Source organism: Camelus dromedarius, chromosome 14 (genome assembly GCF_036321535.1).
Source record: "Camelus dromedarius isolate mCamDro1 chromosome 14, mCamDro1.pat, whole genome shotgun sequence".
NCBI classification, from domain to species: domain Eukaryota; kingdom Metazoa; phylum Chordata; class Mammalia; order Artiodactyla; family Camelidae; genus Camelus; species Camelus dromedarius.
The window spans coordinates 29,575,564-29,598,552 of NC_087449.1; the positions used below are offsets into that span (position 1 = coordinate 29,575,564).

Here is a 22,989-nt window from a genome sequence, read left to right on the forward strand (position 1 = left end):
CAGCAGAGCAGCCTGGGGACTCATGATGACTCAGGATGCATGGAGATTGACCCTCTCCCCAATACCCTCAAATCATATGTGCCTCTGAAGGAACAGCCTTATGGCTCTGGTATCTGTTACTTATTTTCTTAACTTACATATCTGAGACCTTACTCAAGATGTGGTATGAAAAATTACCCTTTTAATGGTAGAGCATTTAATGAGAAACTGGATTATCTACTGCATAAGTGCCCTTCATACAAATTAGCTTGGCCCTGGGTCCTAATCTAAATTGGGCTTACTACTTTCCTCTAAATGGCCTCATATTTTCTTATTAATCTCTGCCCTTGTTCACCTGATCTGGCTCTGCCTCCTCATACGAAGCGTCCTCCACGGCGGAGCTCTGTGCCCTAAAAAATGTTTCTTAAGGCTGTCTTTGTATCTGACTTATGGACCTTTTTTGAACATGACCTGAAGGCTGGAAGCTGTTCCATTTTCAAGCCATCTCTCCAGTGGAGTTTTAATGCCCTCACTGTATTAAGTATCAACAGACTTGGGCCAGGTGAATTGTGGTATAAGATGGGGCTTGATAGGGGAGTCGGATAGATGAGAAGGAATTAATCATCATGGTTAAAAGAACAGGCTCAAAGACACAGAACACAAGTAAACCGCAAGCCTGGACTTTGACATCAGACAGATCTGGGTTCAGGTTCCACTCAGTGAATTTGGACAGGTTACCTGGACTCTTAAACTTCGGATTTTTAAGATCCTTGTCTATTAAAGCTGAGTAATACTACCTACCTCGAGGATTACTGGTGGGCTATAAATAAGTTGGTGCATATAATGTGCTTTGTAATAAATACTACCCGGTACTGTTATTACAGTAAACTTTGGAGGAAGTTCCAGACAGTGAAAGGGATGTTCCTCGTGACTGAAATAGTGTCAGAAATTGAAGAGGCTGGATGGTAGTTGTGATGGAGCAAGGTAAACTTCCCAAGAAGGAGAGCAAGCCGCCAGAGGCCACTCCTAGCCGGCCACTGTATGTAACGCAGGGGGAGGTGACCCTCATGCCCACGGCTACATGGCCGTGTATGCATCATGGCAAATGTTCTCTTCGCTCTTAGCTTTAGTCTCCGACGTCCGCCCTCACTGATCCCTGAGGCTTCATTTGTACATTGATTACACAATTCTGACTAATCATCCATGTGGCATATTTACTTTATGGAAAGTGATTCAAAGGCTTTAATATACTAGGTGTCAGCAAGGGTGCAGTAGAGAAAATACCCACTGGGATTTGGGGAGGACGGGGCCAGGCCTAGCCCTGCACAGGAGATGTTCCTCCTCTGTGCTCTCCTGCCCTCCAGGCTGTTCCTTCCACTTGCTGCTTTTACTGAGCTGGTAGCCAGGGCGACAGCTACCATGTATAGAGCACTAAGCATGTGAATGCAGGCTTTGCACATACTAGCTCATCTAAGTTACTATTCACAGTCGCTCTGGAAGTAGATACTTAATCTTCGTTCAACAGTTGGGGAAACAGGCTCGGCAGACAGTTTCGTTGGCTTACAAGTGAGAGAGGCATGATTTGAAATGAGGATTTCTGGCTTTAAAGCTTGCACCTTCTTACACACCTAGCATAATGTACTATGCATTTTGGTTTGCAGCCATCAAAAACTTGAGCTTCTAGGGGCATAGACTTTATCTCACTCATCAGTTGCCAGTGAGTAATAGCGTCTGGCAGAGAGGCGATGCTCAGTAAGGGGTGAATGAATAAATGAAATGCATGCCGTGTTTTGTCTAGAAAGGTATCAGACAATGGTTAGCCATTGCTGCTGCTGTTTTCTGTTTTAAGTGTGTCCTCAAATAATTCTCAACCCCGCGTAATGGAAAGGCCTCCGTTTGTACATCATGTAGGTAGAGGGAAGTGGGCTGAATTAACCCCAATGTCCTCAGCTCGAAGTTTCTGGCCAATAAAAGAAGGCGTGATGGAGGTGGAATCAGAAGCTGAAGTTAATGATGTTTTAGGAGATGAATAGCAGGAGTCTAGGGCATTCCAGGCTTTAAGAACCACATGAGCAAAGCCTGTGACTCGTTTGATGAAAGTATGATGAAATTAGAGATTTGAACGCCTATGTATTTTTTTTTCTGACTGTGTGAACATGGACAAGCTATTTGAATTCTGTGACCTTCATCTTTGTCATCTGGGAAATGGATACGGTTCAGCTGTTGTGAAGAATGGGGATGAAGTTGATAAAACATCTCACCAGAAGCACCTGCTTGGTTCACAGTAACTTGACTGTCCTTATCTTATGTGAATATGTTTGAACTGTGGGTTGATGTGTCTTAGCAAAATATTATGCCAATAGTTACTGAGAAAGCCTGTTGCAAGATGTGGGCACACTGTACCAAGGAGTGAAGAATCCTGTTCCTGTACACACATGAATTGGCAAAAGAGATATTATAAAACTGTGTTTGATCATTGTCCCTGGATCATTACCTGATGCAGAGCAATCCTCTGGAGTCTCACTATATAACAGCCCGTGGAACTGGGTGTAAGGAGGGTCTTGGACCCTGGCCAAAGCCATATGAAACATAGGAAATGCCAGCCAGGCTCAAGGCTAATCTTATTCTAACAAGAATGTCAGACGTGAGCTCCTAGTGGGTGATGATCATTTGTTGATGACCTAAGTGTGTATCAGTCTCTGTATTGGACGCTTTATACATGTCATCTGGTTTATTTCCCTGAATGCTCCCTTGGGGTTGATTATTTTTAACTCTGTTTTTTTTCTGCCTGAGGAAACAGAGTTGCAGAGAGAATTATGTAATTTGTCTGAGGATTTAAAAGGATAGAGCCAGAGTTTGCTTCCAAGAGGCTTACCATTGTTTTGTACTTTAGTCCAGTGATTTGATTTCCCTGGAACGTGGGTGAAACCAGAGAACCAGTCTCGGAGCTGCGGGAGACCTGAACACCTACCGATCTGAGTTGTGCTCTTCTCTCTTTGTAGGTCAGGATCGCAGTGAAGCCACCTTGATAAAGCGGTTTAAAGGCGAAGGGGTCCGGTACAAGGCCAAGCTGATCGGAATTGATGAGGTTTCCGCGGCTCGGGGAGACAAGTTATGCCAAGACTCCATGATGAAACTCAAGGTGCTGTGCAAACATTTTACTTTAAATAGTGTGGGTTTGACGTGACTGAGAGGAAGAAACAATTACCATCATTCTGGTAAACATATGTTTATTTATTTCTTCCTAGTAAATTACTTGGCTCTCTGATGACTCACTGCATTCATTTGTGGGAAAGAAATGTCGGTCATTCAGCAAATATTTATTAAGTATCTCTACGTGGAAGCATTTTGCTGGTCCCTGTTTTACAGGTTTTGAACATACCATTTTACACGATTGCATCTTCAAAGGGCATTGCCTATAAAAATAAGTTCAAACCTATCAAATCATACAGTGCCTCAGAATTTATACTTTATTTTTAAATAAATTTTTTTATTTTTTACTGTATGATGAATATGGTAAAAGATGATATGATTTTACTCACTCTTGTAATTTATGTTATTGCCCCCCAAATGCTTTATAATAAAGGGAAAATATGCTTAAAGGTGATATGTAACTAGATATTGGTATTTGGAGATATTGCAAAGAGGTTTCTGATTTTTAAATGCTTTAAAGAAGCCTTTTCATTGAGAAATCTGAAAAAGAAATTGGAAAAAATTTTAATACACAAAATAAGAAAATTATGTTATGAAATGGCCTTTAAAAACATACAGAAATGGACATTGTTCCCAGATTGTGGTCTCCATGTAGTCTATGGCTCTTTTTTTTTTTTAATAATATAAAATATAAAATAAATAAAAGTAATATAAAATATTAGAAAAACAAATGAATTAGCAAGACATCTACAAGATACCTTATGCATTTAACGTCTATAATTTAGTTATTTTCCTGATTGTAGAATTCACAAAATGCTCATCAGAAAATATTTTGAAAATACAGAGAAGTGTAAGGAGGAAAATTAAAGTCATCCAGAGTCTCATTACACAAAGAAAATCAGTGTCAGCATTTTTGTGTGTAACTAACAGTCTCTATTTGTATTTTATATGCATTTGTGTATATGTATGTGAACCATACACATATATATAATGTAGTTAAAGCTACTATTTATAGTTTTATATTCCTCACCTAATAATATCTCATGAGTAATTTTTTTTTGTCTCTTCTAATAGTCCCTGAGGATACAACTTGGTCAGTGCAAATCTTTTTTGATGTAAGAAATAGGGAAGAAAAGACAAGCCAACCAAGTGCCTAGTAATATTAATGGGACAATGTCTATAAAACACCCTCTGCATTGTCTTTTCTTTGATAGCTTCTTAAATAAATCACAGCTATTAATGTTGTTTATACTGTACACCTTTTCTCAGCAGTTTAACATGCATCTCAGATGCTGAGTCTCCTGTAGTATAGCTGTAGGAATCATTCTTTTTAAAAACTCTTAATTTTCTAAACTGTGTATCCATTACTTTCTTTTAATTTTTTTAGCTGTTATATAGCAAACTTCATTTTAATAGTTATGAATCTAAGGCATACTAGAAAAAGGTATAAAAGACATTAAAATCGTCATTTCACAGATGATCTTGAAAGAGGTTAATATACCCTTTTGTATAAAATACTTAATGTTGTGAGATTTTAGGACAGTGTAATAATGAGCCCCCCTTCCTGCCAAGTTCAAATCTTACTGATAAATAGACAAAGGAGTCTGACAGGAAGAAGTCTGAATTTCCAGCTTTATGCCCGATAAATGCTGGTCTGGACGCAGATACCCAGCCGTGAGGCATCCTTGAAAGAGATGGGCTGTTCCACTTGGTTTGCAGGGAAGCTGGGTAACTGCAGCCATCCCTGCCCCCCTGACCCCGGCCCCTGCCCTGCCTCAGAGCAGGACTGTGACCGATACATGAGATCAGACCAGAATGCAGCCTCTCTACCAGCAGGCAAGTTGCAGAGAGAGAACCCAGAAGAGAGTGAGCCTTGCCTGCTCAGCCTTTTCTCCAAATTCCCTATCAGCTAGAGCCATGTCTGCCTTCCCGGGGAGACCCGAGTCAAGGATGGGGACAAAGAACAGGATCTTGATTCTGGCTGAAGTCCCTCCTCACTGAGTCTGAGGCCAGACAAATGGAGATTTGCTCCTGACAGATATTTATTAAAAGACACCAAGAAAATCTCCAGTGACCTGGTTCTCACCCAAAGCCACAAGTCTGCTGAGGCCGAGACAGGTGCGTCTCCCCCCAGCATCCTGGTAGACAGCACTCACCAGGCATGGGCCACAGAGCACCTTGCTGGCCAGCTGCCTTCATGGAAGCACAGAGGTCTCAGCGGATGTGAGGCAGAAGACTGCCTGTGTGCCCTGAAGATTGTCCCTCAGGGTTAACACTGGGTCAGGCTAGCTGGACCAGGCCTGGCAATGACTGCCGACCTTGCGTGTGTGTGTGTGTGTGTGTATGTGACCTGCAGTGAAGTGCCCCATCTGTCACCCTTCATAACCATGAGGTCCCCAAAGCCCTGAGAGTTTGTCCCAGCATCACACGCTCCTGTGAAATGCTCTGAACTTGTGGAGGGTTCCTGGTTCCCAGTCAGTTGTCTTTCATTCTTTGCAAGTTGCAGAGAAGAATGGTGGCATTTCTACTCCCAGTGGTGTTTCTTTAAGAAACACAGAAACAATAATCGATTCTCCATTTGGCTACCTGCCCAGGAAAGAAAGACATAGAAGCACAAAATGCCTGTTAGCCTTGCAGAAAGGCCCACTTGTTCACGTCAAGCCACAGGAGAAAAAACAAAAATCTGTTTTTCTTTGCTAGACTCTCTGAAGCTGGTCTCTTCCTGTTTTAGAGTTTTCTCTTTGATTTCAGAGATTTGAGGGGGGATTCAGAATGTGAATATGAGTTAGCCATTTCCTGTCTACCAGCAAAGCCTTGTGGCCATCATATTTTAATTTAGTCAACAAGGCACTTTTACATATATTATCTCTTTTGATCTTGTGAGGTAGTTATTAGTCTCTGTGTTTTGTAAATAAGAAATCTGAGGCTTATGGAATTTACAGGATTTGCCCCAGAACCTTCAGTTAAAATGGGATAAGCCCAGAATTCAAACCTACATCTCCAGATGCCCAGTGTTTGATAAACTATAGTTTAGTGCTTCATTTTATTCTATTTTGTATCTGCATTTCATTTCTCTTGGTCCCCCAGTTGGATTTTAAGCCCCCACCAGTAAGCTACTACCCGGCAGCCCCCCGTCACTGACTTCCTAAGTCGTAGCTTCAGAGGCGTTGGGCACAATGGGGGTTTTGAAGCTGTAGGAGTAGACGCGTTCTCCCACAGACAGTGCCTGCAGGGCTGGTAACAGAGCCCTAAACATACTGGCCAGGGTCCTGTGAGAACAGCCTACCCGGGCGAGGTCAGAGGGGGACAGTTTAGTGAAGGGGCGACTTACAAAGGGCAGGCAGGGTTAAGGTAGCAAACAAGGGCTGGTGAGACACGGGAAACTAAAAGCAGTGGGAGGCTGTCACCACCTTAGGAAGAAAGGTGTTTACCGGAACCCAGGAGCGCAGGACTGGGGAGGAAGTCCTCTCCCCTGCCAAGCAAAAATGTAGCTACTGCTAGAGATGGTAGAACAAGGATGGGAGGAGGCGGGAAGAAATACCCTGACCTCTCTCCTCCCACCCTCTCGTCTCCCGCACGGGCCTTCTTTGGTGAAACCCACCTGGACGCAAGAGGGCAGGAAGCTCAGAGGACCTGGGAGTGCAGCCCCTAGGGGCCAGCTTCTGGGCTCAAGCAGGAGAGAGGAAGCTCTTTACATTCCCCTTTCTAACTGGAAAAAGTGAACCTTAGGATGAGTTTTTTTCAAAGACCGTACAGCGGGTAACTAGTGGGGCTGAGACGAGTCCGGGTTTCGTTCATGGAACTTTCTGGAGCAACAGTCTAGGTTTTCGGCCATTCACGCCTGGAGCTCATTGTGTTTTCACAGATGCTTTATGTGTTCCGTGGAGATCACAGTCATCCCTTCATGTGCATGCACCCTGCTGGGTGAGGTTCCTCAGGGTCCTTTCCTGGGTGTCATCTTGTCCGATCCTCACGGCAGCCCCTGTCCTGGACAGGGAGCAGCTTGTCAGTCCTGCCTGGCGTGGCTGACCCCTCCTCTGTGTGTCAGTTCCTCCCCAGGATGCTGTCCCTGTGTGACCCGCTTGGGGATGCCTGCAGTAGTGGCTCCGCACGGTACCTAGTGCGGGGTATTGCTTCATAGTATCAGTATCGATGTTCATGGTGACAGAAACTGTCCTTTGCTGGGCTCCCTGTATCCTGCACCCGGTGTGAGGTGCAGGCTGTGCATGGTTCATTTTTAGGAGGTAGGAAGTGGGAGTATTCTCATTTTAGAGTTCTCTTCCACTATTGAGTCTGGAAGCTGGTGGTTCCACCTTTTCCATCCATGCTTCCCCAAAAGAGCCCTTATAGAGGATTATAATGGAAGGAACACCAGTACTGGAATCTAAAAGATCACTGTCTGAATTCCCTGTATGTTTTACTATTTCCTTGAGGCTTTGGGTGGTCACTTGACCCCCTGACCTTACGTTCCCTCATATGTAAAATAACAAAGATAATTCTTCCTCCCCAGGACTAAGGTGAGGGTTAAATTATAGGACATGTAAGACATTCTACGATTTGGTAGGTACTCAAGAAAACGTCTGACTTCCTAATTTCCAAGTTTCCAGCAGTATCTTTGTTGCAGAAGCACGACCTCTGAACCCCGCTTACTGAATTGAGACTCAAGGGCAGAGTTTTAGATCAAGTAGAAAAAGCAGCTTTATTTCTTGGCCAGGCAAAGGAGATCACAGCGGGTTAATGCCTCTAAGACTGTGAGCCTGCTGGGGAGAGCTAGGGGCTGTCAGGACTGTCCTGGAGATCAGGACCGTCATGGAGATGGAGAGCTACTCTTCTTGACCGGAAGTCCAACTCTCTCCCCACCTCGTGTTGTGATGTCCTCACTTAGGAAGGACTTAAACGAGCAAGAGAGACTCTGTCCCCTGTGACGTAGTTCTCCCAGTGCTTCCCTTCGTGACGAGGCCACCTCTCACTCTCTCTTTTGCATCCGTCTGGATACTGACGTTGAGGGTTCGGCTGCAGAAGGGTGGCAGCATCTGTTGCCTTATTCCAATCCATCCAAGAGCACCAATTTCAAAGTCAAGTTTTCCTGGGTTCAAAGCCTGGCTTGTTCAGTACCCAAGTTGAGGAAAGTTACTTCACCTCTTTGAGTGCCTTTTTAAAAAAATTCCGGACTCCATTCTCGACACTGGGCACACAGAATGAATAAAACAAAGTTTCATGCACAATTTGAGCTTTTGTTCTATTGGGCAAAGGCAGACAGTCATAATACTCTGATTATATAATACATCAGAGGCTGTTGAGTGCTGCGAGGAAAAGAGAGGCAGGGAGGAGAGAATGACATGATGTTTGGCACAGAGGAGTCAGAGACGATGTCTCGGAGGGTGACACTGAAGAGAGATAAGAATGACCCCATGTCCTCATGTCCCCCATGTCCTCAACCCTCAATGAATTTATGGGAAAGCAAGCAGCACACTGAGGAATCTAGAAACTTTTAAACAGGAGGAGGGGTTAAAGAGACAGAGGATTTAGCTCTGGGGGTGCTTCATCGTCATGAACTATTAGAGGGCAGTCATTGGAGGCGGGGTCTTATGCCAGTGGGTTCCATCCCTGGGGGGGCCCAAAGAGGAACACGGGTCGGGTTACAGGAAAGGAGCTGGGCTTGCTAGGAAGAAGACACTTGTGGAGGAGTTAGGACCATCCCCTGCATCAAGAGTCTGGAGAGTGGGTGTGCAGTCTTAGCTTTGTCACCAACTCTGTACCATCTTCGGACTTTCTGGACATCATTTTTCTCATCTTCCAGTTGATAACTTTGGACCAACTAGTTTTGAAGGTTTCCACTGACTCGAACATTCTGTATCTCTGTATGTCAGAGGTGCTTGAGAATGCACAGGAGACTCCTGATGGAGCAAATTTCCTACCAGTAAGTAAAAGCAGGAACTGGACCATGGACATTAAGGGAGCATCATTCATTTACTAGAGGAAATTAATTTTTATGACATCTGTACAGTGTCCCAGGCATTGTGCTAGGTACTTTACATAAGTGTTCATTTAATTCTCTTCAACATGTTGGAAAAGTATTTACACTTGGGGAAGTAGAATGGGGAGTTAAGGCATTTGTCCAAGATGGCAGCTAGGAGTATAATCCAGATATTTTGATTCTGCAGAATATTTCCGATACCCAAAATGGGGCTAGTCAGACGGCCACAAGAGAATGCCCCTTCCCCTGTGCCTTCTAGTCGTACCTGTCACTGTGTTCGCTGAGACTGAGGCTGGGAGCCTGCTGTTCTGAGAACAGCACAAAGGACTTTTTATCTCTTGGAAATATGAAATCATTATTATTTTAGACTTTTCTCCTCCCAGAAAAGAACAGGAATGATGACTGCTGACAGCTGGGCATAATCTCGCTGTCTGCGAAGGCTAATTGCGACAGAGGTGCTGGAAGCCTCAAAACATCTCATGCAGGCTCAGCAGCAGCCTTTGAGTGTAAATCCCTTGAATGGCCTTGTCCTCTGAGTTGTCCCCTGACGTGAAGCCCATGCTTCCTGTAATTGGCCATCACAGAGGCTAATTTAAAAAGCAAGAATCTTGACTCTTAACTTGCGTCCTATCAACTTTGTAGATTTTTTTAATGGAGGTACTGGGGATTGAACACAGGACCTCACAGATGCTAAGCATACACTCTACCACTAAGCTATACCCATGTCCCACATCGTATCAGTTTTGTGGGGGATTCTTGATAGCACATTCATGCAGCAATAATTTGCTGAGTGCCTCCTGTCCTCCAGGAACTGTCCTGGGTACTAGGAAGGGAGCAGAGAGCAGAGTAACATACCTGCCTTTTGTGACATTTACCTTCTAAGTGACTCAGATATGTCTTCAGTTTATAAAAATCTTGGAAAATTGGGTAAACAGATTTTTGAGAAATAGGATGCACTTGGTAGGTACTTTTCTTGAAAGCAGGAATAATAGGGAAAATTGTAAAAGAACATACAAAATGTGTGTGGGTATAAACTACAAACCATAGACGTACAACTATGATGATCACATTTTTCCAAACAAAACTGAGACATGTAGTCCGGCAATGATTTTTCTTTTCTTTTCTTTCTAATCTCTAATATTAAGTTATATGAAAACTTTTTTCAGAAGTATAAAATTAAAATCACATTTAGGAATAGACTCCATGACTCATGTTTACTTAAAAGGTTGAAACTATATTCAAAACCCAACCAAGAATTTAACAACAGGACCAAATTGTGTGTATCTTGGGACCACGACTTCTGAGCCAAGTGTCCAGGCACAAAGTAGACACTTTATAAATCTTGGTTTGTCAAAGGAACCAATGTTCTAATATCTATTTATACAGTGTTAGAACAATGAGGACAACTGTTACCCTAAAACATCAAGAAGATGCAAGCACGTGAGGGAAGGCAGCGTGGAAGGGGGAAGGGAAAGGAGTGTGCGTGATTGGTGGCATCAGTAGATGGTATCTGACATGCCTTTGGGACCAGAGGGAATTTTCAAATGAAAACTCTAAAGTAAGAACCACGTCTTTCCTTTCAACAGGGCGTTGTTGCTGGCGCTCGTTCCAAAGGAGAACACAAACAGAAAATCTTTTTAACCATCTCCTTTGGAGGAATCAAAATCTTTGATGAGAAGACAGGGGTAAGTAAAAGAATCGCATGGCATTGTAAAACTGAATCCATTGACAGATGTGCCCTCAAAAGCCTCCCCTCTGAGCGGGAATATCAAACAAGCATAAAAACACATAAAGCAACTGACAAACTTGATCAACTCTGATCGTCCATCAAAGGGAGGCTCTTCCCTGACTCGGCCACAGTGTGACTGCACTGTGCTTCCTACAGTGTAATTGTGATGAAAGTGTCACACAGTCCTGGTAAGGTAATGGGAGATTGATGCACTTTGAAGGTCTGTGGTAATGTGGCGGTTTAAGTTAAATTTCTTTGTGTGTTGGCAACTTTAATGACATGCGTCCTAGAGGGAGACACATGGGGGGTCTTTTGACTTGGTCAAAGCATCCAGACCCTCTTGAGTTTAACCTGTGGCACCGTGCAATTGCTGTCATCGAAAAGAATAAATGGAGTTTTCAATCTTAAAAAAAATAATCTGTCGTTGCATGACCGGGAAATGTAAGGGCTGATATGTTGCTGGACCCACTGAAGAAGTAGTTTCTATTCTCATCAACCTCCTGGCAGCAATTAGCTCCCAGTTTCCTCCCCAGGACTTGCCTGACTTTGTCAGCCCTATTCTTTGATGGTAAGGGAAAAACAGAAAAACCTTCTGTGATCTGTTCTGTCGAGAGAACAAGAGTCAAATGGACACATTTTCCTTTTATTCATTCAGTGCTCTGTACCCTCTAAGACACTTCCACCTTTCTCACCTCCTTTGAACGTCACAGGTAATTTATCAAGCACTGTGTAAATAATACAACCAGCCCAGGTATGGAACCTTAGTCGTTTTGCATTATTCTTCTCTCCACTTTGTTCTGGCTTGTACTAGGATACCATAGGGTTAGTAGGATGATAATTTAACAGTAAAAACTGGATTTTCTTGAAGAAAAGTTACTCCTGAGTGGCTAGTAATAGCGCTGACATTTGTACACCCATGTTCATAGCAGTATTATTCCCAGTAGCCAGAAGGTAGAAGCAACCCATCCATCCATTGGGTGAATGGATAGACAAAATACAATATATGCATAGAGTGGAATATTAGTCAGCAATAAAAAGGAAGGTCTGACATATGGTACAACATGGAAGACATTGTGTGAAATGAAATAAGACAGTCACAAATAGACACATTCAGTAGGATTCCACTTAAATATTTAGAGGATTCAAATTCATAGAGACAGAAAGTAGAATGGGGGTTGCTGGGGCCTAGGGGGAGGGGGTGATGAAGAGCTAGTGTTTGATGAGTACAGAGTTAAAAGTTTGGAAAGAAGAAGACAGTGCTAGTGATGGATGTCTGTGGTGGTTGCACAAGAATATGAACGTATTTTATGCCACTGAGCTGTACACTTAAAAATGGTTATAATCGTAAAAGTTATGCATATTTTCCTGCCGTAAAAATAACTAGTAATAATAATTCCCATTTGCTGAGTACCTAGTATGTACTAGGTCCATATTACATGTGCATTACTCACTTCTGTCCTCACAATAGTCTTAGGGGATAGTAATAATAATAATTAATAATAATAATAATAGCTGCTTCATCATGTAATAACACATTATATTTTTCAGGCATTGTTGTAAACCTCTTATAAGTACCAACTCATTTAATCCTTAAAACAACCCTATGAGATATAGTATCATTATCTCCTTTCTATAGTTGAAGATATTAAGGCGAGGAAAGGGTATGTTACCTGCTGAAATTAGTGGTGATGGAGGCAGGATTACGACCGAGGCAGCCTGGTTTATGCAACTTCCCCCTTAACCATGGTGCCAGTTCTCTCTCAGGACAGGTGAGATTCTCATGGTCACCCAGCATGTAGGAGGGAGAGCTGGGGTTTAACCTCCAATTGGCTTAAGTCAGAAATCAAAGCTGTTGACCTCCACATTATAGGTAAAGGTGGGCCTTCCCTGGGGACGTCTTGGCAAAGGGAGTTTAGAATGAGGACGCGAGCATCAGTAGTTAAGGAGCTTGAATGAAGCAAGAGAAAGAGCCTAATGTCAGCCTCTCCTGCCTTCATAAAAGTAGGGTTCCTGAAAGCAGGGAAGCTTTTACTCTTCTTGGAAGCCTGTAGTGGGGAGCCCTGTGCTCAGTTTTGAACCTCATATTTTAGAAAGGATATAGTCAAATCAAAGAGGATCCTGATGAGGGGACCAGGGCAGTCCAGCTGGGGGACTGAAACCTGGGCCAAGACTTCTCAACACAGTTGTGGCTTTGTGGGGTCCTGAGTAACACGCAGGAGGCAGAGAGCTTTGGGCTTGTACCAACTTGTAGGATATCATTGCTCCCTTAGCGTCCTTTGTGGGAAGGGGCAAAGTAATGTGGATTAAGCCTAACTGAGAGTTCCTTTCACCGTGATGTATATACCATCATCTCTAGTCTCTTCCCAGTCCACCCCACCCATCACCGTGATGCTGGCATAGCCAAAGGGACTGGAATGAGACAGTGTCAGATACCTTGTCTTGTCCAGGGGCCATGTTTTTGGGCTTTGCCCCAAACTAATGAGGAGAGGTAGTTTATATTCTTTACCTTTATCTAAATCCTCACTCAAGGGTGGCTAAATACTGGCCCCGAAGGAAAATGCCACCAGACCTTTTAATGTGACTTTTGAGTCTTTATCTGGACAAAAAGAGAACAAAAGTAAAATCATTATTTCAGCTCAAAGCCTTTGGGCATATCCTGGTGGAGAATCAGGCTGAAGGCAGAATTAAATGTTTTCTGTCTGGCGTGGTCTACTCCAGTTCTGTTTGATTAAGATTAAGCTTCTGCAACCTTAGCTTGTTAGTTTGTCTTAAAATAAGTCTGGGGAAAACTGGTGGAGAGGATTGAACATTTAAGCCAGAAGTGGAGATGATGGGGTGGAGGGGCAGACACCCCGTATTAACAGTGTTCATCTCTCCAAAGAATTGTGTAGTAGAAGAAGGAGCTGACTTGATCTGTGTGACTCAAGAAACAGACCCAAGACCAGGTGTTGGAAGTTTCTAGGAAGCAGTTTCAGTTTATGAGTAAGAAGAATTCCCCTACCAGTCAGAGCTGTTTAGCGGTTACGTGGACCACCTCCTGTGCAAGTGAGTTCACTACCCCTATGAGTATTCAAGCAGCAGTCATATGATGGGGATATTGTGGAAGGAAGTCAAATAGAGGGTGAGGTGTTGACCAAAGTCACATCTAAGTTGATTTCCTGAAGAGTGGTTTTAATATTCTGTTTCTCCCTTAAAGTCATCCCTATCGATGTGATTTATCCTCAGATAAATAGAGGTTTTTCAAAACCTCCACTGGAGATTATGAGCAGGAACAGTTTACTGAACCTTTGTCGCTGCCCAGCAGGGGGCCAACTGAATTATGCAGGATGAGAGTCTAAGTGAAGTGTTTTGTCCTACATATCAAAGAAATGGAAAGCTGGGTCTTTGTCATTTGGAATGACAAATCTTAGTTGTTTATCATGTCTAAAGTATTACTGCTCAAGCTTGGCTGCACTATTTTTTTTTTTTCAAAACCAAGAAAAGAAACATTAGCAGAACGTGACACTAGCTAGAATTGTAAAAATCCAAAAGCTGTCAAAAATGTTTTGATCCCAATTAAAGAGACCGTTTGCAGCAATTTACACCTTGTCTTGTTGAATTTCAAAGGGCTCTTGATCTCAATCCTTATATGAGTAAGTTTTGTTTTATTGTTAGTATGTTGCAAGAAATAAATCAGTATCGAAAGCTGTTCATATTTTCAGATACCTAAGTATTGCTAATATGCCAAAGGGATCAGTGAGAATGCAGGAAATGTCATACATAAACTTATTGTTACTAGTCGCAGTAAGAGCAGTAGCAAATCAGGAGTAGAAATGCTTTCGTATCAATGTGTTGCTAGGTCCTCAAATCAGATCACTGGACACCATGGCAGAAGTGATGTCATCTTCATTTCACAGATAAGGAAACTGAGATTCTGGGAGTGTCCCTGACTTGGCTGGAATTTTAGTCCCTAGAATTATTATAATTTGCACCATAAAAAATCATAAGTAATTGCAGAAGCCTAGAGATAAGTCTGTTTCTCAGGACAGAGGGCAGTGGTCTGTATCAGCTTTTCAAGATACTGTAATATTTTGTTGCCACAGTCACAGAGGACTTTTGCTTGTTCTTAGTTTAGCCAGCAGTGATCTGGCGCTATCGCGTGCGCCATTATAGTACATCACAGCAGTTCTGTGAAGTAGGTGCTGTTACTCCCCCCACTTCACAGATGAGGTAACTGGGGTCCAAATAATTTAAGTTATGCAGCTTACAAGTGGCAGAGCTGAGATTCACCCCCAGGTAGTCCTGTCCAGAGTCCTTATGCTACCACTAATAATAAGATACCACTAATAATAACGTACCTTTCTTAGTGTGTTTGGGCTGCTGTGACAAAAATACAACAAACAAGGTGGCTTATAGACAACAAACATCGATTTCTCACAGTTCTAGAGGCTGGAAAGTCCAAGATCCTGGTCTGAGCGTTTGGTGTCTGGTGAGAACCCACTTCCTCATCAATGATGCCTTTTTGCTGTGTCCTCTCATGGTGGAGGGACAAGGATGCTTTCCAGGGCCTCTTTTACAAGGGCACTAATCCCACTTATGTGGCCCCACCCTCTGGACCTAATCACCTCCCAAAGGCCCCACCTCCTAATACTATCACCTGGAGAGTTAGAATGTCAGCATATAAATTTTGGGGGGACATAAACATTCAGATGATAGCAATATCAAATTTTATAAATATTTCCTTTTATATACATTAGAGCAGATTCAGTGTTATCCCTGTCTTACTGTCACCATTATTCACTGTCATTCTGATGAGTTTTCCTGAGTGAAGATATAAGGTGTAGAGTTACAACTGGGACTGTCTCATAGACAGAAGGTTGACAGTGTAACCAGTACGTGCTTAGGCAAGAGCATATTGGATGCCTATTCTACGCCATGTGATGCTCTGTTTCCTGAGGGTTCAAAGATGAAGAGGATGTGTCCTTGCCCCCCGGGTGTTCACCATCTGGTGATGAAACCAGACCCACACATGAACTGACACAGGTGTGAATGGAGTTGTCAGTACTCGGGATGGAGACCAAGCTTTGCCTAGAATATTTAGGAAGGTTTTCACAGAAAAGGGCACACTGACTTGGCAGTGGAGGAGTGATTGGTGAGAACCAGATAAGCAAGTCGAGAAAGAGAAAAATTTATTTCTGAATGCACAGACGTCTAAAAGAGAAAGATGTGTGTGTCTGTTCATTCTTCCCTTCAGGAAAAGTCTATTGAGCACTTTTATAAACACACAGATGAACAAGGCTGTATCTTTTTGTTCATCACTGGTATCTACTTGGTTAGCACAATGCTTTCCACATGGTAGGTGCTCAGTAATACATATCGCACAGAAAACAAAATAGCCTAGTGATTACAAATCAGCAGATGTACACAGAACAGCTAGGGCTTAGCAGGGAGTAGGGGAGAGTGACCCAGGACTGAATACCGTCCCTCATAATAGAGGGGTAATGGTGTTTTAAATGCAGTGACCACACTTAAATTTCAGGGCTGGTTTAATCATTTATCCTTCAGTGCAAACCTGATGTGACCTTATCCGTGTTTCATCCAGAACTGGACTCTCCTTCTGTTAGTTCTAACCGGATGTTTAGCGTGAGACTAGGGGAGAGCAGCTGAGAGGGAGCAAGGGAAACTGGTCCTAGGGAGGGAGGGAGACAAGGAGGAAGATGAAGGGGCAGCAGAGCAGGATGCTGGGACCCGGGACACCTGTTATCCTGAGAACCACTGAAATGCTACACAGGACTCTCCGAAGACGAGTGATGCGGTCTTTAGCAGGCTTTCTTGAATCCTTTCTCATTTGAAACCCAAGAATTCTTGGAGGTCTTTATTATACCTCCCCCTTTTTACAGATGAGTCAACTAAGGTGCAGGTAGGGTGAGTGGCTTGCCCCAAAGTGCCATAGGTAGCAGGGGTTGAATTCAAATTCACATTTATAACTCTTAAGCTTATTTTGTTCCGTTTACTCCAGAGATTCTCCACTCAGCTGGTTCTTTCCCCATTAAGGGATGTTTTGGAACTTAACGTAGGCATTTTGGGTGGTCCCTGAAACTATACTAGATACAGAGAGGTAGGTCCACTGACTATAAGGCCACCCTTGGCCTATAAGGTGCCTTTGTGAAAATCAGGGAAAGGTCCCCTTCTTTAAGACTTGTTGCCTGGGATGACTTCTGCTGGGAAACTTGCAATAAGTCTACACGATTTTGATGACTGTGCAATGATTCGCTCCCCATAGAGAGCTATGCGGTGCACACCCTGCCCAGCTGTATGTAGCAGATCTGGGAGTGTCATCAGAGTGTGAGCAGAATGCTGCGGGTTACCATCTTGCCGTTTCTTGCACAGTCCAGCTTTCAGGACTAGCTCAAGGTGACCCCTCCACTCTAAACGTCCTTTGCCCAAGTCCTTTACCCAGTGAACACCTCTTCGTCTTTCAAGGTCCAGCAATGTCAGCAACAATGACAGCAACACAGCCCAACAGTCACCACTGGCCAGGCCCCTTTCTCAGGCCAGGTGCTTTATTAAACTCAGTGCTTTGCACATTTCATCTTCCGAGCAGGAGTCATTTTGGGTCTGTCTGAATCCACAGCCCACACTCCTCATCAGTGTGGTACTGGCACCAGAGAGCAGACGGAGTGGAAGGAGCTGCCTTGGATCTACTCCTGCCCAGCTGTGTGGTTATAAAGCAATTTTTCTGAATGATTTTGTACCTCTTTTACCCATCTATAAGATGAGGATAATCAAAGTGCCTATGTCTTAAGGTTGGTGCAAGACTGAATGAGGATTTAATTTAATCCTTCAAGACTTAGAATAATACCTGGTATAATAAAAATCTCTAGGTATTAAATAATATTATCTTATTATCTCTATTGTCCCGTCTCTGATGTGGAGTTTCCTGTGTCTTCTCAGCAGAATTAGGAAGCCCTTTTATAATCCTCCTACAGCATCCTCTGCTCACCTTTATCATAGCACATAGTCATCTGTATCAGAATGAGCTGACGTACGCTTCCATCAGACTACAGGCTTCATGAGGTACCTGGTCTCCTCCATTGCTGTATCTGCAGGTTTGACATAGGTCCTGGCATGTGATGGAGATGCTGAATGCACATTGAAGGAAGGGAGGGAAGGCCGTTAGGGATAGATGGAATGGAAGAGAGGGAAGGAAGGAGCAGGAGTAATGAATAAGCCAACTTATAATGAGATGCTAGTTGTCTGGACCAGATACTGGAGCCCAGGATGCTACACACCAAAGATGCCATCTTTCTGTGAGTACAGAAGGAATAATGAATGGGTTCAGAGTTCCCTGATCCTAGCAGGTCAGGGATGGAAGGTCCCTTAAGTGTTGACTGACCCACTCATTAGTAAATGAAGAAACTCAGAACCCAAAGAGGAGAAGTGGGTCTTGAGAACTCCCAGCAGATTATACGCAAAGCATGCAGGCTTGCTGTTGCTGCTCAGGACATATCCGAGCCACTCTTGGATGCTCACAGCAGGAAGCAGAAAGTGTCCTCTTCCCTCCCTCCGCTTCCTTCCTGTGCTGCCCCCCGTCTTCCCTTGTCTTCTCTTTCTATCTCATCTCCATACTCTGCTCATTTGCTTCAATGTTCAGGCTCCCATGTGCCCGACAGCAGCCCCAGATCCATTTTAATATCAAAGACACTAAACATCTGAGGGGAAAAACTGGGTCTCTGTACGTTTCGTGTCTTCTTGGATGATATTGGATTTTAATTTATCACAATAAGAAATCAATTTATAGCTTGAAACCAACATATTTTTAGAAATTGGCCCTGTCAGGAAGCTACCTCTGTTAGATAATGTAGACAGGGGATAATTCATGACAGGGGAAAAAGGATGTTCCTATTACCCTGGAAAATGAGCCCGTGAATGTTTTCAGGCAGATTTGGTAAACTCAGAAATGTAATCTCTTTCCCTCAATGAATCATTTTATCAATTTTGGTCCTTAAGGAGGTAAAAAGATAATACTTTCTGGGCTAGCTACTTTTATATGCGTGGTCTCATTTAATTCAGTCCCCTAAGAACTCAGCTAAGAAAGTAGCATTATTTCCGTTAAACAGATGAGGAAACTGAGATGTAGAGAGGTTAAGGGAGGTGCCCAAAGCTGAATGTTCGACAAATGGACTCCAGCGCAGCATGGCGTTAAGGCCTATGTTCTTTTCAGTTCCCCGTGGTGGTGTGTCTCCTCTCGCAGGGCAGAGTTAGGGCGTCTGGTGAGCAAGTGACCGTTCATTTGTTCTCCGGGGGAGAAATCTAACTGCCCTTCAGGTTGTCATCATGCAGAACAGCCCCGTGACTGAAGGTGGATCAGCTACTTTGGACCTCTGTGGGGTGTGTGGGCTGCTGGTCTCAGAGTTGCAGAGCATAGATAGACAGTGTGACCTTGGGGTTGGCTCATCTGCTCGCTCCCTAGGACTGTTTCCTCATCTGAATGCTGGGGCCGTTCCACAGACTTTTTCTTAGAGGTTGAGATAGTAAACATGACGGCCCTTATGGTCTCATGGCCATTTACTTTGGCTGCAGTCATGGGGAGGCCACCAGAGACAATATGTAAACCAGGGAGTTTGGTGAGTTCCCATGAAAACTTTATTTATAAAAGCGAGTTGCTGGCCCCCGAGCTGTCATCTGCTGACTCTGTTCTGGATGATTATTGAGGAATCTTATAGTTTACTCGTTTGGGCCTCAGGACGAGGGTGCAGATCCCTGGTTCTCTTCTCCAGACCCTTTGTTCACTGTCCTTTGGTTGCTTACCTTTGGGATGGGTGCAGAAGTGCTTTTTATAAACTTGGAAGATAAATATTCAGCTCAAGGAATTATATTAGTTATTGCTACTCTTTGTTGAGCACGAATTGCCAGACACCATGCTAAGTGCTTCACATGTATTTTTCTCATTGTATTCTTGCCATCCTTCTGTTAGTTACATATTCTTACTCCCATTTTATGGATGGGATGACTGACTCTTGGATTTGGTCACTTGACCAGGGCTACTCTTGAATTTTATCCATTTATTCATTCACCAAATATTCACTGCGTACCTACTGTGTGCCAAGGAGTGTTCTCAAGGATGTGCTTACATTGGTGAGTAGAAGGTGGTCTCTGTTTGGTGGAGTTTGCATTCTAATGCGGGAAGACAGAGAAGAAACGGTGGATGTGCATAAGTCATCTGCTCTGTTAGAAAGTAATCAGGGCTGTGAGAAAAGATCAAAGTAAAGCAAGGTCATGGCATCTCCCCACTGTACTTCCTTTGTCCTTGCAGAAGGGGCCGTGACATACGTGCATTGTAAATTACAGATATTAACGTGCTCTGGGAGCCTCCTGTAGTTTTGAGGGTCAGCTGAGTAATGGGGAAAGACACTTCTGGAAATTCTCATCCAAATTCCAGAGGCTGTTACACTTAGTAAATCAGAGCTGTCCCTTTGGGTGTCTCTGCTTTTATTTCGATGGCTGATTGCTTTACATGGACTCTGCTATTTATTGTTTTTCTCTCTCCCATATTTATTTTAGATTTTAATTTAAAACTCATTTTCCATGACTGTGCCATGGTTATTTAGTAAGTGCTTCTATGTTTACGAAGACACTCCTTACAGGAGCTGTTTATATCGGCTTGGCGATGCTGTCACTAGGCTCAGCGTTGGAATGGTGGTGCTCTGTGCTCCTCTCGGGTACTTCTCGGTGGCAGCCTGAGGTGGGGCAGCATGAATAATTCTGGGGACCATAGAGGAACGTGTGTCATAGAAAATGAGAGCCCGGGTCCAGGCGAGAGCCTGGTAGCATCCACGTCTCAGAGGGGAGACTCTGAGGAAATGTACCTGGTAGAACCTAGGGGCTAGGTGACCAGTGTCATGCAGAGAGGTCCTGGTTTGTGATCAGAGGGTCTAAATTTGTCTGGTCACTAAGTTACAAAAGCGCAGGTTGACCTGTGATGATAAAAACGGCAATGACAGTAGCAATGATGATAACGCGAGCACTGACTGTCATCCCAGAGCCTGCTGTAAGGGCCTTACCTACATCGCATTTCAGACTTTTATGAATCGCTGAACCTCTGAGTGGCTCAGGGTTCTTCTCTGGGGTGTGAGAGCAGTAATTAGCCAAGCTTTATAGCAGTCATGCCAAAGAGAGGTAGTATCTCTTGTTTACACAGGATGCCACTGAGGTTCAGGGAGGTGCAGTGGATTGCCGAGACGTCTCAGTTAATGTCCCTGTCCACCGCCTTATTTCATACCACACTGGTTTGCTGGCCACATCAAGGAAGCTAGTGTGTGAGTGTGTCTTACACTGATGGTTAGATGTTACCTGGAGCAGAACACTACAGTGAAATCCTGGCTTACTTTTCGTCATTTATTCATTTGTGCCATAGTTAATGACCATATATATATTTATATCATATATATATACACACACACACCCCATATATATTATATACAATATAAATCATATATATATATTATTATATATTGTAAATTACATATATAATGTATATATTTTTAAATTCTAGCATGAACAGTGAGATGAATCTAATGCCCTCACATTTTTCTGTTTCATGCTCACGATCACTGCGTCTTTCTTGTACCTTTCCTGGCTTTTCTGTAGACTAGGAATAACTGCTAAGCTGGTAGAGCACTTGCATTCCCTGATTACTTGCAAACATGTGAAGTGGGGAGAATTTCCAACAAAGAAACGAACAACAGTGCTGGACTGTGAGTAATTTGAGGGCAGGTCCCTACTGGGTCACTCTTGTACCACCCCTCCTGGCCCGTGCTAGGCTCCCAGTAGGTACTTGTGGAGTTGCACTGAGTTCCTCGTTGTGGAAGTCAAGCGGCCTCTGATCCACCTTCTTGTCCCTCTGGGTGCACCTAAAACGTTTGGCCATTGTGGGTGGCATTTAAATTCTCACGGTGATTATCTCCCTGAGGCAGAAAACGGTAACCCCATACTCTGCCATGGGCTTCCATGATGCAGCCCATTCTGTTCAAGCCATCTCTGCCCTTCTCAGTTTCCTTTAACTTCGAGATGAATGGAAGATTATAAAAATGGTATTAAAAGTTGCATATAATTTATTAAATCTCAACTTCCAGTGTTACTAATTACCTGGATGCATGGTAACTTGCTCCCCCTCGTTTTCCTTTCTCTTTCCCCCTCCATCTAATTTGCCTTGATCATCTTCCTCATCCCTTTTCTCTGCTGTCATATGCATGTGGATAGAGTCCCTTTTTTTCCATCACCATGTACATTTCCCAAACACATTGTCAAGTACCTGCTATGTATAAGACAAAGTACAACCAGCTATAAAAGAAGTATAATTTTATACAAATTGAGGAGAAGGAAAGAAACTATCACATTATTGAGCACCTACTGTGTGTTGAACTCTGTACTAAATATTACAATTTAAATTCCCAGAGGACAGAAACTCTTGCCTTCCTCCACCCATTCTGTGGCCGGCCACCCAAGGGAGCTTTCCTCAGGGTTGGGAGTCCCTTCAGGCTGCACCTCAGAACTTTGGTGCCTGGGTACCCTGTTGCCTGTGCAAGTATGTTTTGATCTGAGGGATGAGAGAGAGGACGTCAGCCTAGCAGAGCTGGTGAGGTGATGAGGGAGGACCTGGGGCCATTCTGTCCACTGGGCTGACTGAATTACACACATGGTCTCCTTCAGTCCTCACGATCACACTGTGAACTAGAGGTGTGACCAGCCGCATTCTGGTTGGAGCCGTGCGCACGGCGGGTGGAGAATAAACATGCTTAGGTGCTGAGGACAAAGACCGATGACCTCCCAGTTTTGACTCAGGCCTGGGATTTCAGTCCGTCTGATGAGCCCAGCATTGGAAGCAGCATCCAGCCACTTCAGCAGCAGGCAGCTGCTATACTGCGGCCTCAGCCGAATATCTCTTTGGGAATCACCCAGGACACATCATTCCTTCAAGCTGCCTCACTCGCCTCGCTCAGGCATTGCCTGGCAGGATGGATTTGACTTCTTAAACTATTTAGAAAATCAGATTTCAAATCTGCAAGAAATGACTCGGGAAGCATGGCCTCAATATTTAAATACAAAATGCTCGCCCCTGCGGAGACTGGGATTTGAATTTTTCGTGATATCTAAGAGATGTGCAGGCTAT

At 43.7% G+C, this 22,989-nt stretch overlaps 1 protein-coding gene across 4 annotated transcripts in view; it reads left to right on the forward strand.

Annotated features, from left to right (window-relative positions):
* Positions 1–22,989, forward strand: part of DAB1 (DAB adaptor protein 1) — a 1,070,346-nt gene that overhangs the window by 937,903 nt on the left and 109,454 nt on the right. For all 4 annotated transcript variants that reach the window (XM_064493538.1, XM_064493539.1, XM_064493537.1 and 1 more), the window contains 2 exons: positions 2,982–3,121; positions 10,696–10,794. In XM_064493538.1, the coding sequence (XP_064349608.1) occupies positions 2,982–3,121; positions 10,696–10,794 (239 nt within the window). The remainder of the gene's footprint in view (positions 1–2,981; positions 3,122–10,695; positions 10,795–22,989) is intronic.